General features: G+C 37.2%; 3 protein-coding genes across 6 annotated transcripts; 2 read left to right on the top strand and 1 right to left on the bottom strand.

Moving 5' to 3' along the window:
• The first annotated feature begins 1,734 nt into the window (after nt 1–1,734).
• On the top strand, nt 1,735–6,402 carry naa80 (N-alpha-acetyltransferase 80, NatH catalytic subunit). 3 transcript variants are annotated; one of them, XR_014028962.1, is made up of 3 exons: nt 1,735–1,830; nt 4,540–5,448; nt 5,767–5,910. XR_014028962.1 is itself a non-coding variant. In XM_081349335.1 (2 exons), coding segments are annotated over exons 1-2 (780 nt in total). In that variant the 5' UTR covers nt 1,735–1,828; the 3' UTR covers nt 5,318–6,402. The 3 variants fall into 3 exon arrangements, 1 of the variants encoding a protein (XP_081205461.1); XR_014028963.1 differs by having other exon boundaries at nt 4,540–5,436; XM_081349335.1 differs by having other exon boundaries at nt 4,540–6,402.
• Nucleotides 2,446–10,435, top strand: hyal3 (hyaluronidase 3). Its single transcript, XM_081349333.1, has 4 exons — nt 2,446–2,693; nt 6,759–7,693; nt 8,806–8,895; nt 9,084–10,435. The coding sequence occupies exons 1-4, from the start codon at nt 2,639–2,641 to the stop codon at nt 9,342–9,344; spliced, it is 1,341 nt and encodes a 446-aa protein (XP_081205459.1). The 5' UTR covers nt 2,446–2,638; the 3' UTR covers nt 9,345–10,435.
• LOC308680890 (uncharacterized protein) lies at nt 10,182–14,637 on the bottom strand. Of its 2 annotated transcripts, none has more exons than XM_081349336.1 (4): nt 13,982–14,637; nt 12,646–12,789; nt 12,357–12,560; nt 10,182–10,829 (listed from the first exon to the last, which is right to left on the bottom strand). In XM_081349336.1, exons 2-4 carry the CDS (start codon nt 12,776–12,778, stop codon nt 10,681–10,683), a joined length of 486 nt encoding a protein of 161 aa, XP_081205462.1. In that variant the 5' UTR covers nt 12,779–12,789; nt 13,982–14,637; the 3' UTR covers nt 10,182–10,680. The 2 variants fall into 2 exon arrangements, with proteins under 2 accessions (XP_081205462.1, XP_081205463.1); XM_081349337.1 differs by having other exon boundaries at nt 12,468–12,560; nt 13,982–14,183.
• Between the last annotated feature and the right edge of the window lie 22 nt (nt 14,638–14,659).

A 14,659-nucleotide genomic window follows, 5' to 3' on the forward strand; every position in this document is an offset into this window, starting at 1 on the left:
TTCCTGATTAATATTGACAGGCTTTTTTGGTAATGGATCTACCAGACTTGCTAGGACATTATATAGCCTATACAAGGAAGTTGAAGAAATATTTAAAATATTCAAAAAATTTGTTTAGATTCAGATGGGGTGTTCCCACTCATTTATGCTGTGTACTGTATATCAAATGTCCCACAACAAGGCAACTGTTAACTTGCAGCGTTTATATCACTTTTGCAACAAATGTAGTCTACTGGAGCTGCAGGGTCCCTGTCACGAGGTTTGTCCTCCAGCACCGTGTGTCCTGCTGTTTGGTTTTCCGTGGAATCCACAGACCTCGTCAGGGTAGGGAGCATATAGTTTAAATAGTTGAAATGGCACTTACACAACGGCCTGTATCACTATTGGCTGAGAAAAGCCCCTCAGAAAAACATTGTAAACATAACAAAAATGCTTCAGAAGTCAATATAGCCTGGTATTTGTTTTACTGTCATTGATCATAAAGCCTGTCACATTTCTAAAGTTCCATTTTGCAATCGGGTCTGACTGTGAGGACGATTTATTCTTGTATTCTGCGTGTATGCTGGTTTTATGTTTAAGACTTTGGATGTTACATAACATCTTACTTTTTAAAGTGTTTCAAGACAACACAATCATTAAAGGGACAGTTTACCCAAAAATGAAAATTTTGTCATGCTTACCCTCAAGTTGTTCCAAACATTAATCAGTTTCTTTCTTTTGTTGAAGACCAAAGAAGACATTTTAAACAATGTTAGCAACTAGACAGTTGACGGAGCTATTGACTTATATTAGGAAAATTAAAATAGACCTAGGCCTAGGCTACTTATGGAAGTCAGTGGGTGCCGTCAACTGCTGGTTACCAACATTCTTTAAAATATCTGCTTTTGTCTTCAACAGAACAAAGAAACGCATACAGGTTTGGGACATGAGGGTGAGTAGGCAAAATTATGACAGAATTATCATTTTTGGTGAACTATCCCTGTATTTTGTAAACCATTGAAGTGTTTTACAATTTTATTGCATCATTTTTGGTAATTTATGTTCTTCATTATTTGGAAGAATATTAACAAGCATGTGATCGGACGGGGTCGGGTGGGAGCTATAGCATAAAGCTCATTTAATTAGAGAGAATAACCACCCCGTCCAACGGAGCGCAAACATGGAGTTTCCTACTAAGATACGCGTCATTTATCCCGCGAGAAGAACAGCTACATCATCTATTAAATGTGGAGTCGAAGAGACTGAGCACGAGAAAGAGTCGTTTAGAACGCTAGCCTCTTCTAAAAGCTCATGGCGTCGTTTCAATCTTAAACTTTTTAAATCTGTCATAAAAATAAGCATTTTTCAGGTAGCCCAGTAATGTATAATAAAGAGTGAAAAATTATTTCAGTATTTATTTTTGCGTAGGCCTAGCCTACATATTACATTGTAATACTTTTGGAACAAATATTGTAATTTTATATAAAGTAATAATTTTATATATTCCCCACAATATATTCATTATTCCCCACAATACAAAATATATTATACTTAAAATATATGACTTCTTCTGGTTATTAAAAACACTTTTAAAAATATCTAAAGAAGACATACAAATTGTATGTGATTGATTGCAATGTCTGGGTTTGTAAAAAATATTAATATATGGTATAATTATAATTAAAACTAATAATAATATCGATCATCCAGAATGTACAAGGTTATGTTTAAAGTGTAAGAGCTGGTCCAGTAGGTGGCAGTAAAACGACTCGTGCTGTTTCATCTGCTCCACTAGAAGAAGAGGAAGATTTCTGAAGACAGCTGATGTGACAGCGATAAAGTTTTCAGCATGTAGGTATCACAGATTAGAACTAAATCCAAAATAAATTGCATGTGTCTCTCACAAGCAGTCGAACGGGAATCGTAACCGCTTGCTGTGTTTGTTTATCTGTTCACTTCTCTGACTTAAGTCTGTCGTGTTGTGCTCTTGACTGTTCCGGCATGCTGTTAACGTTGTTTTAAAGAAGGAGCTTTTAGCAATTAATTTTATAAACGTAATACGATAGCACATAAGCTCTTGTCATATTTAAAAATGTTAAATCAAACTCCCGTCAATTCTTGTCAGAGAGTCGCATTGCTTTTGACGATGAATGACTCCCACATTGGAGATTAGGCTACAGGTAAATTTGGGACACCTATTTTTGCCATTGAGATGACCGAATTTTTTTTTTTCTCCAATTATCCTGAATACACCTCTATTTGAGAGAGAGGAACAAATAGATCAAGGTTCAGCTTAAAACCAGAGGTCAATTGATTTGAAAGTAAACCAGACAAAAATGGACATGAAATTCCATGGACATGTTAAATGACTTTAGATAGCTTTAATGCGTCTCTCACCATATTAGGGCCTGCAAACATTTATAGCACAACCCTTTCAAAAACCCACACACTTCCCATCAGCATTTCACACTTGGCAATGGTAAAGTTAAAATAGCTGTTGAAAGCTGTTTCCTTTCATTACTGATCTAGAACCAGTCTCTCCACACTAAAACCACAGTAATTGATACCAGCTAAACTGACCCCAGGCCAGTGTTAAATGAAGCTTACAGAGAAATGGATCGCTTAAGCCTCTTGTTTCCTGATTTTAACCCTCGGTTGCATGAGAGACAGTTTTGAAACATTAACTGGCAGTTCTGTCTCTCTGAGCACCGCAGGTGAGGCTGGTTATTTTATTCTCAAACTTTTCTGTGTTTTCGTTTTGGTAGATTTGTGTTTTTTATTTGGAGTGAAAATGGATTCTAATTTATGTTGACATGCTGAATCTGAGTTTGCATCCTTTTTGTTAGTCCATTGATGGTTCTGTCTTTGGTTTTAGCAAAGAACCTATTACTATCATTCATTTACATTTAACATATACGTGTATGCATTTAGCAATTGCTTTTATCCAAAGTGACTTACAAAAGAGGAACAAAAGCAATTAGTCAAAGAGCCAGCAATATTCGCAATATGCAATGCCAGGCTTATTAGAAAACTAGATTAGAAAGCAAGCAAGAGAAGATGAGAAATGCATGTTATATTTATACGTGTGGTTCTTCTGTTCATAATTAAAATGTCCTAACTAGTGATAAATCATATTGGCCGATAATTTTGGGATTATTAGCCGACAACCTTGTCCCCTTGGTCAACAAACCGTGCTTCCATTTGTGAACTAATCTATCTAAAATAGAAGTTTGTTTCATTTCAGCTGTTTTTTTGTTTTGTTTTGTGTTTTTGTGCTTATCATTGAACATACATGAACATGATTGGTCATGAACTGCTATATTAGGCCTATATATCAGAATTATATCGACCACTGCCCACCCTGCTCTTTAGGTGCATTGAAAACATCATATTAGATGGTTTCTAGATATAAAAGGATAGTTCACCCAGAAATACAAATTCTGTCATTTACTCGCTCGTATGTTGTTCTTTCTCCTGTGGAAAAAAATATATTTTGAAAAACGTTTCAGAGTTTTTTCCCCCATACAAAAAACAGGTTTGGAATAATTTGAAGGTGAATAATTGATGGCAGAATATTCCCTTTAAAAGGAAAAATCTGTAATTTACTCACTCTCATTTTTGGGTGATTCATTAACTTCCATTCATACATAGAAATGCAAGCAAAAGCGAAGAAGTTTGTACCGAATTTAATGAATTTGCTGAACTCTGACCAGCAAATTTGCATATCTCTGAGACATACTGAAAATGTGTCTAAACTGAACTTGAACACAAATGTCAAAGCTAAAAATTTTTTTATATCTGTCTACAGTTATATTCTTTTCTAGACTAGTTCACATTAGTATGAAGTCCATGTGGTGTAACAGGAATCACACATTCAGACAAACTCAATAGCCACACATCAAGACCACAGCTTCTGCTATTTTAACTTCAGCAGAGAAAATGTGCTATGAGAAAAAAACTACTCATGAAATAGGTTGTTGCCATTGTTTCTGGTTGTGTTTATTAGTGCTTAGAATTACTTACAATGATTTTATTAATCTAGCTTTTGTATGCATGTGAAAATGACACGTGGAAGTGATGTGATAAACTGTTGCAACAAGTTAAAGAAATAACTGTAGAAAATAAGTGATTTTCAAGAAATCAAGTGGAGACTCCTCCTCTGTTCTGCACACTGCATGGCTCATAACGGAGGAAGAAAAATGTAATATTTGGGTGTAAAATCCCTTTAAATGGAAATTTGTCATTTACTCACTCTCACGTGATTCCAAACCTGTATTGAAGTTTCTTCTGTGGAACACAAAAGAAGATATTTTGAACTGAAAGCTGACTTTTTCTGTACAATGAAAGTCAATGGGGTCCAAAACAACATGTTTGAATTCAAAATATAGTCTTTCACAGAAGAAAAAAGTAATATAGGTTTGAAACAGCACGGGGGTTAGTAGTAAATTAACTTTTTTTTTTTAATAAAGAAAGCTTTAAACTGCGAAATAACTCCTGAGCTGTTCAAAAGCAACACTCTCTGACCCCGGTGTTGACCCCGTGTCCTTGGCGTGTGTGCAGGTGCGATGGCGACGTGAGCTGCGCAGTAGTTCGAACCGAACCTCTTCATGAGCGCTGGGACTTAGTGGAGGCGTGTGCTGAATTACTCAATGCCCAATGGCAACGCAGCATGGGGGCGCGAATTCACTCGCTCCGCCAGTCGAGCCACAGCTATCCTGTGTGTCTCCTGCTGCTGAAGGGGAAGAGGCGGAGTCAAGACGAGAAGGTAATAGGCCACGCCCGCTTGTCCCGTGTCCTGGGGAGCCGTAGTTTGTTTGTGGAGTCGGTGGTGGTGTGCGACATGCTGCGAGGGAAGGGGTACGGCCGTATCCTGATGGAGGCTGTTGAACGGTATGCCAAAGGACGGGGCTGCACCCGATTGTGCCTAACCACCCATGATAAACAGCACTTCTACGCCCATCTGGAGTTTGTGCTGTCCAAACCTGTCCAAAGTGTCGGGACGCTGGCCTCCTTCATGCCTATGGAGGTGTTGCACAAGTTCTGTAGAAGCACAGAGAACGAGGACGAAGAGAGGAAGTGTGATGTTAAGTTGTTTAGCAATCCTGCACCATCTACACTTTCTGGTTTACCACCACCTCCTCCTCCACCACCACCTCCTCCTCTTCCACCACCACCACCTCCTCCTCTACTCTCCTGTCCTCCTCCCCCTATTTCTGCTCCTCCACCTCCTCCATCTTGTCCTCCGTCATCCTGGGTTCCAGTAAGTCAGACTTTGGAGCAAACGCCATACACAGACAACAGAGGGTTGCCCATCTTCTGGATGCACAAGGACATCTGAAACTCAGGCTACACTCCTTCAGTCTGTAATTATTCAGGGATACACAAAAACAGTGTTTACAGGTTCAAGGAAGACCCTGATTGAACTGTATTGACTGGAAATACTGTGACAATCTGAATGTGCCTTAATCAGTTTACTTTGTTTTAAAGGAACACTCCACCGTTTTAGGAATATCAGCATAGGAAATCGCCTAGTGTTAATCTGCATCACTATTTGTACTTGTTGTGAATATGCAGGCCACAAGAAGTAATTAGGTGTTTTTTTTTTTTTATCACTTTTACTCAGGCCATGCTAGCTGGCAACAAAGGATTCCATTCATTATGCTAAGCTAAGCTAGCGCCGACCCTGTCAAACTAAAACAATGCATGCACTGAGACAAAAATGCATTTGCCCACCTATCTAAATGTAGGAAAGAAAGTGAATAAGCCCTATTTCAAAAAATGGTGGAGTGTTCCTTTAACTGTTATTTATTTAGTTTTATATTTTAAAAAGGATTGAAAGGTAAATCTTTTATCACAACCCTCTAATGGAAATTGCTGAGATTTTCTGTTGCTTTCAAATGGTTATTTAAAAAATAAACATTCTATAACTTCACATTTTGTGCTTGTCATTTAATAGGATCACATTTTGAGGTTGGGTTGTTGATGCGTAATGTTTCTTTGGGCATTTCCTTTTTATCAACATTGGGATTTTATGTTAAAATTCACACGACTGTTCAAAAGTTTGGGGCCAGGAAGATATTTAAATGTTTTTGAATGAAGTCTCCATGCTTGCTGCTCACTCCAGAATACAGTAAAACAGTAATATCGTGAAATATCATTACAATTTAAAATGACTATTTTTCTATTTGTTTTCTATTTAAATATTCTTTTAGATTTAGATAACCTTTATTGTCATTATAAACATGTATAAAGAAATTAGAAAGTGAATTATACAACACATTATACAAATATACGATTTATACAACACAAACAATGTTATATGACACAAATATTAAACATACAGTATAATACAAAAATAATCAATTTGTAGTGTTTTAAATCTATCAGTAATAAGAAATATATTGCACTAAACCTGTGAATTGCAAAATAAAGAATGAAAAAAAAAAAAAATAGCACCCTGAGACTGTATATGTATGTATGTAGCAGAGAGGGATCAGTGCATATTAAATATATTTATAAATGTATTTAAAAAATGTAATGATATTTTATGTTTCAAACTCAGATTGTGATAGAGAAGCCAGAATTTTGTAGTGCATCTTTACACTATAAACCTTCCATGTAATATCTCATGAGCTCATAAAAGTGGTGATTCAAATTATTATAAAAGTTTATTTCTTAAATTAAGTACACAATTTGAATAGTTCCAGACTCATTTCTGGATTATTTGCTGCAATGTATGTCACTTATAATGAATGACACTAATTGTGTGTATTTCATAGGCATGCATTTGAGATCTTCGATTCATCCCATCCTCACCTTAGCCCTGTCAGCCATTTTGTTTCCCAGCAACCCTGTTCAGAATATGGTTCAGGGGGCGGAGTCTGTCATCGGGAGGCGTGGCTTTTCAGTGATCTGGAATATGCCTACAGCTCGATGTCAGCGTCGATACGGAGTCTCCCTGCCGCTGCGCCAGTACAACATTATACATAACTCACAGCAGAGATTTCAGGGTCAGAATATGAGCATATTTTATCAGCGCCGTCTGGGCCTCTACCCCTACATCAACCGTCAGGGGTTAAAAGTCAATGGTGGCCTGCCTCAACAAGGATTCCTAAAGGCTCATCTCTCATTGGCTGAGGCGCAGATCGTTGAAGTGTTGGGACGGATGTTCAGCGGATTAGCTGTGCTAGATTGGGAGGCGTGGCAGCCCATATGGATGTGGAACTTCGGGGCCAGAATTGCATATCGGAAATTTTCGAAAAAGCTGGTTAGGTGGAAACATCCAGATATGTCAGAGGACGAAGTGAAATCCAAGGCGAAGGCTGAGTTTGAATTAGCGGCAAGAGCGTTTATGGAAAAGACTCTGCGCCTTGGTGTTCGCCTCTGCCCAGAGGGATTATGGGGGTTTTATGGGTTTCCCGGTTGCTATAACAATCATGGCCAAGGACAAAGCGGCTACACGGGGCAGTGTCACAATGGCACAGAGATTTTGAATGATAGACTGGCGTTTCTATGGCAACACTCCACCGCCCTGTATCCCAGCATTTATCTGTGGCGTAAGCTGGCAGGACATACACATGCTCAACTAATGGTGAGACATCGTGTACTTGAGGCCCTCCGAGTGGCATCCCAGCATTCACTTGGCACTGAAGCACTTCCTGTTTTTCCCTACACCAGAGTGGCGTTCTCACACACTTTGACATTCCTGAATCAGGTACCTACACAAGAACACCCTGACCATTTCCACATAGTGTTTTTACATTGTGAAGGTCAGAGCTCCGAGCTCCAGTCTTATCATGCATTAGTGGGCTCTTCACCTCCACCCAGAATAGACTCTAAAAGAGGAGGGGGTTTAGTTCAGAGTTTTGCCCAGTACAGTAATAGTTATTCACTTCATTCTCATCTTCAAGTGGATGGTTCTCCTTTAGCCCAGATCCAAGCTCAAGTATGTGAATTCTTGGCCAATAAATTGCAAGCGCATAATAATGCATTACTCTAGAAACTTGGCATGCATTTCTGTTACTGTAACTAACCTCCGTACTCAAGGGGGCGATAGATTCAATCAAAGGTTATCTTTAAAAAACATTATTTTATCACACTGTTAAATGTAATTTTTTAGCAAATTTCAAAATTAATATCCATTTAAAATGATTCATATGAGTGTTTACTGTTCTTTTATTTATACCAAATATTAAAGCATTTTTATATAAGACATTTATTGGTTATTGAGAATATGAACATAACTCAGAAACAGATAGAATGTAAAATGTGTGAATCCCTAGTTCTGACAACTGTTATTGTATTATTATTTATTATGGCTATTTTTATTAATATTTACAATTAGCTTTTATTTTATTTAAATTTCTACTTAATTTTAGTTTACATTTTAGTAGTTGTCACTTAATTATTATTTTATATTTCTAAATAGTTTGAATTAATTTTTATTTCAGGGTTTACTGTAATAGTTTTTTCATCTAATATTTACATTTTATTTCATCTTATTTCAATTAACTTTTTTTTTAGTTTCCTTTATTTCAGTTTATCATTTTAGTATAGGCCTACTTAACTCTTAACTTATTTCAGTTATTTGCAAAGCAAACATATCTAATTTTCATTTGGTTTAAGTTTTTAATTTAAATATATTAATATTTTATTGTATTTTAGCTTTATTTCATAAACAACATTTCAACAACACTTTCTCTGACCCATTCTAAAGCATTCACATACTTTCCTTTCAAGCTTAGAGTGTATTAATTTAGGCTGATCTGACTTTAAAAACGATATTATTGTATGAAACTTTATCATAATATGTGTGTATCTTTTCAGACGGATTTGGAGCACACACTAGGTGAGAGTGCTGCTTTAGGTGCCGCTGGAGTTGTGTTATGGGGCGAGCTGAGTTTCGCTGAGTCCAAGGTCAGAAGGTTAACCTGTGTGTGAAAGTTTATGGTCTGGATTTACCACTGTGTGATAACCTAATGAAAAAAGTTCTGTCATATACAAACTGAAAATGTATAATATTCTATATTAGACTTAGCACATGCCTCATCATTAGTCATTGCTGGAGCTGTTATGATATATAATAAGTTTCTGTCTTTTTCCAGCGGCAGTGCACCCTCTTGCGTGATTACCTAGGCTCAGTATTAGGAGAGTATGTCACCGCCCTGCAGGCCAGTGTGAGGAACTGCAGCGAAAGAATGTGTAACTCCCAGGGACGCTGTGTTCGTCAGGACCCTCACTCGGGTTACATGATCCCTCTACATGGTACCCATGAAGCTCTTCCTCTCAGCGACATGAGGTCAAAGTTCAAGTGTGTGTGTTATGAAGGATGGAGCGGAGAAAAATGCGATCAAAATAATTTCTAAGGATGTGCAATCATTTCTGCAATGTGACATGAGTTAATTAAACAGGATATTCAATGAAAAAAAAAATGTTGAGTGGGACCATCAGGAATTGGTTGGATGGTGAAAAGTGGGTGTTACATACCAGAATGGAGTCAGATTTGAATCTTTGCTAAACAGTGCCTAAATAGCTATTTAGCTGTTTATTAACATTATCCAATTGAGTGCAACAGTTCTGGAAGTATTTTTTCCCATTCATTTTTTTGCCCTGATTTGCTTGTTTCGATTCTCTGATTATTGGAGATTTAAACGCATGCATGTAGTTTTTCACCAGAAATCATGCTGTTAAAAACAAACCGCTGTTATTAAAAAATATATATTAGAAATAATGTGGAATGGAGGCTTCAACAAAAACATACCACACTGTAAAAAAATAAAAATAATAATAATGTGATCAGTGAGTCATGACAACATATGTTTTTACATTACTTTAACTTATTTTATAAGTTATTCAAATTCAAATAATTTTTAAGCCAGTTTAATGTAATTTAAGTTAAAAATGACTTATACATCTAAGTTGATTGCACTTAAAAAATTTAAGGCAGCAACTTTTTTCTTTTTCTTTTTTTTTTACACAGTGCATCAATTAACAAACTCATAGCTCACAGTAGGCCTGTCTTTAAAGATTTATAAGTTATCATTCTCTTATGGGGAAAACAAATGGGGTTTTTACTTCTGGAACCTGACTGTTGTACTCTAACCCCATGGCCTGAGTGACATAAGCAGAAAAAGAAAGTCATTTTAAAAGCACAGATAAATCATAAACAAAAAGACCAGGGACATAATTAATAGTAAAGTCAATTTTGATTTCATGTCAACTATTTTTTTTACTCTTTAATTCTTTTAAAATATTTTTTTTCCTCATAAATAGAACATCATGGTCTATATAATTATTTACAGTCATTGTGCTCTCAAAAGCACTCACAAAAGCTCACCATAGTGAATGTTCTTGCTCATTCAAAACGTCATTGATCAAGCATGATTTATGTCACAATCTAATGTGTTTGTTTACAGTGATATCAGCTAATTAAAATATATTTAAACATATTCTTTCCAAATTTCCTAGTGTGGTTTTGTATTATTTTCTGTAGTGAAACTAATGTAGCAAGTTGCCAACACGTGTACAAAACAATACTGGTAAAAAACAACACTTAAATCACTACATTGTCTGTTCACACTCCACAAACAGGGTAAGTGAATGTTTTTGAGCAAGATAATTGACTAATGACAGAAAGACAGAAAATCACACACATTGACGTAAAGTTCTGGATCATTAGCAGACTCATAATCAGTAGTTTTGTCACAGTGCAGTGTTTCTGCTGTCGAGTGATATGTTCTTATGGTCTCTGCTCTGCTGCAGCTGTTGTAAGAGTTGGGAGATTTCCTCAGCTGTTTCCTGTTTCTGTTTCACCATCTCCAGAAGTGTGTGGAGAGCACTGCTCTGCAGGACTGGAGGGTTAGTAAAAGAAAACAATGTTAATTGGTGAAATAACAGTTTAACAGGCCCTCTAAATGTAATAGTCCAGGTTCAAAGCTCAGTCCACAGCATGAGGATTACCACAGAAAGTAATTTTGACAATTTAAAGGGCAAGTTCACCCAAAAATGAAAATTACCTCATGATTTACTCACCCTCAAGCCATCCTAGGTGTATATGACATTCTTCTTTCAGACGAATACAATCGGAGTTATATTAAAAAATGTCCTGGCTCTTCCAAGCTTTATAATGGCAATGAATGGTTGTTTCTGTTTTGAAGTCCATCAAAGTGCATCCATCCATGATAAAAGTAATCCATGCAGCTCTGGGGGATTAATAAAGGCCTTCTGAAGTGAAGCGATGCGTTCGTGTATGAAAAATATCCATATTTAAAACTTTATCGACTAAAATAACTAGCTTCTGGCAGACGACGCATGCATACTACGCAAGTCAACTTGCGCCACAAGAGTAACATGTGACGCATATATGACGTAGGAGTAGCGTAAGTTTGACGCCTCTCGTGGTTCAAACAAACAGGGCTGGGTAACAAACTCAAACTCCTCTGAAATTTCTCTTCAAAAATTGTCATTTTAGACTTCTAATTCGTGACTGGTGTTTTGTTTTGCTCTATACTCTGCGCTTCAGCGTTCGTCATGCGTCAGGTCAAGAGTTACTCTTCCACCGTAAATCGATGCATACGGCCGTCTGCCGGAAGCTAGTTATTTTAGTCGATAAAGTTTTAAATATGGATATTTTTCATACAAGAACGCATCGCTTCACTTCAGAAGGCCTTTATTAACCCCCTGAGCTGTGTGGAGCACTTTTATCATGGATGGATGCACTTTGATGGACTTCAAAAAATATACAGCCGATCACTGCCATTATAAAGCTTGGAAGAGCCAGGACATTTTTTAATATAACTCCAATTGTATTCGTCTGAAAGAAGAATGTTATATACATCTAGGATGGCTTCAGGGTGAGTAAATAATGGGGTAATTTTCATTTTTGGGTGAACTAACCCTTTAACAACAATAAACTTTGTGTTCGCTCAAAAAAAAATTGTTTTTCTCCAAGAAACTTTGCATTAGTTCGCAAACCTTTGCGTTCCTTCGCAAAACTTATGAACTCAAAGTTTCTCGGGGGAACGCAAACATTTTGCATGTGAATGCAATGTTCCTCGGGGGAATGCAAAACATTACAGAGAGAACGCAAAAGCACTGACATCATTTTTTCTACCATCATATTTTTTCCCCATCACCATGTCCCTTTAGCAGCTCCGTAAAAATGCAAAGTTTCTCGGGAGAACACAATACTTTTGCGAGAGAACGCAAAGCATTGAAATATAATTTTTCCTCCTATATCATATATTTTTCCATCATTGTGTCCCCTTAGGGACTCTGTATAAGTCAAAATTATTCAAAAGCTGTAAATGGAGCTTAACTTGTATTGAAGCCAAAACCTTAAAAAACATTAATTAGCTTAAACAAACAGAAATTCTCACCTAAAAAACTGAAGATAAGAATGAGAATGAGGAGGAACGCAATGATGGCTGCACATGCTAAGAAATAGTGTCGTGTAGTGGAAGTGCAAATGTCATTCAGTCGGCTCATACAGGCTGGTTGACCAGTTTGATAGACAACTGCCCGATCTTGCATCTGGAGGTTCCCGTTGGAGGAAGGAGGTGGTGGACGGGGTGGCTGAACCCCTGCCAGTGAGAGGTAGGTTTGAGTTGTATCGAAACCAACAAGTATTTTAAAGTCATACATACAGTCTCTTACACGATGAAATACCTTTGCTGTGCTGTTCAGAGTGTGTGCGGTGCAGGTCATTGATGGAATCGACTGAATGGAGCTCAATCTCTGTCAGGTCTCGCTCGCTAACACGAACAAATGCTGGAGGAGGAGAAGGAGTGGACTTCATCATCACTCCCACTACTGAGAAACAGACATAATGCAAACCTGATTTAAAAATTCAAAAACATAAATTAAAAAAAATTTACCCTCCCTCATGCCATTCCAAACCTTCATGACTTTCTTTCCTCCATGAAATATTTCCCCCAATTACATTTAACTGGCTACAGACACAGAAGCACCCTATATAGCTTTGTCATAGGCCTATGTGAACTTCATGTGAGAAATTGAAGTGTTCCAGTAAGTAATTGGAATTTCATGGGACAGAGCAAGGAAAACAGTCTTCAGATTTTCTCCTTTTGTGTTTACATTAAAGGGACAGTTCACCCAAAAATGAAAATGTCATCATTTACTCACTCAAGTTGTTCCAAAACTGTATGCGTTTCTTTCTTCTGATGAACACAAAAGACGATTTTTTTGAAGAATATTGGTAACCAGACAGTTGATGGTAGCCACTGACTTCCATGGTATTTTTTCCTACTATGGAAGTCTATGGGTATAGCCTACCGTCAACTGCCTGGTTACCAACATTCGTCAAAATATCTTATTTTGTCTTCAACAGAAGAAAGAAACACATACAGGCTTCATCATCATCATCATAACAACATGAGAGTGAATAAATGATGCCAGTATTGTAATGTTTGGGTGAACTATTCTTCCTAACAAATAAAGAGCAGAAGACATTTAGATGTGTTTATGACTACATACTCCAACCCCATGATGAATAAACACTAAATTAACGCCATATGGTTTTACAGTTAAGTGCAGCTTTATTGATGTTAAATATACTGCATTAACCTGTGATGCAATAGTGCTGTTTCTTTTTAACAGCTATATTTATCTCAAACATTTTGCCAACTTTGATGCATGAAGATCCTGTGTTACTTGTGTTGTACGTTTTCAAAGCCTGGAAACAGCAGTGATATGATATTGAACAAATAGGGACATTTGTATGTTTGATACTGTTCACACTGCCACTCAAAATCTAGTCTTTTCAACCCTTAAGCCTACTCCTCAGATAAAGACAGTAAACACAAGTGCACTGCATTCACCAAACATCTCATCATATTACTCTAAACCAGGACTCATTCGAATAGTCTCAGAAGAATATTGACTGAATAGATAAAACTGAGATAGGGTGAATTCATTTAAACTTTTTAATGTCTCTACTATGGCCCAGATACGTAACAAATTGCGTGTGCGCGTGTAAACTTACCCTCAGACTGGCTTCATCAAACGCCAGTGGACGCCTGTTGCGTGGTTCCGTTGTGGAAAAACACTAAAGAAAAGAAAGGTAGAGAAAGCCGCTGTGATTTGGATGGTCTTCTCATACGGTCTGAACGTTCTGTGCCCGTCTCGTCCGCCTGGCACCTCCACCCCTAAACACAGCTCAAAATCCCCAGACCAAAAATAGCTACAGTCTCATGGACGAGAAGAGAGGTTATTTATAGATTTGGGGGCAAATAATCATTCAGTAGCTTAACATGCAGACTGTGTGCATTTCGTGATCCAGGCATTAAAACTTTGACATTATAGCGTTAGAGAGAGTTTGACATGCAGCTTAGCTAGGAATTCTTATATCCACTAGATTCTTCCAATAGTATTGGGGTAGAATATAAACTACAACATATATAAATGATTGTGTTTCACAAACTAGCGAATTGGTTTGCTATAGCTAGCAGAACCAGTTAAGATTCACACCGAGCGTCACAGATTCATAGATAAAATAATTGTATGTTGCCATATTTGTTTGTTTATAAGGGCCACCTCTTTGTCATCTCTAATATTATATTTATTATGTTATGCGCCATATTCTTATGGGCCGTGGGAATTTCTCAATCGCACGTGCACGTCAGGTATTCTAACTAGCCTACATTTCCCAGGATTCTCTGAA

The sequence above is a fragment of the Scardinius erythrophthalmus genome, assembly GCF_964197995.2.
Source record: "Scardinius erythrophthalmus genome assembly, chromosome: 20".
In the NCBI taxonomy this organism is placed as follows: Eukaryota; Metazoa; Chordata; class Actinopteri; order Cypriniformes; family Leuciscidae; genus Scardinius; species Scardinius erythrophthalmus.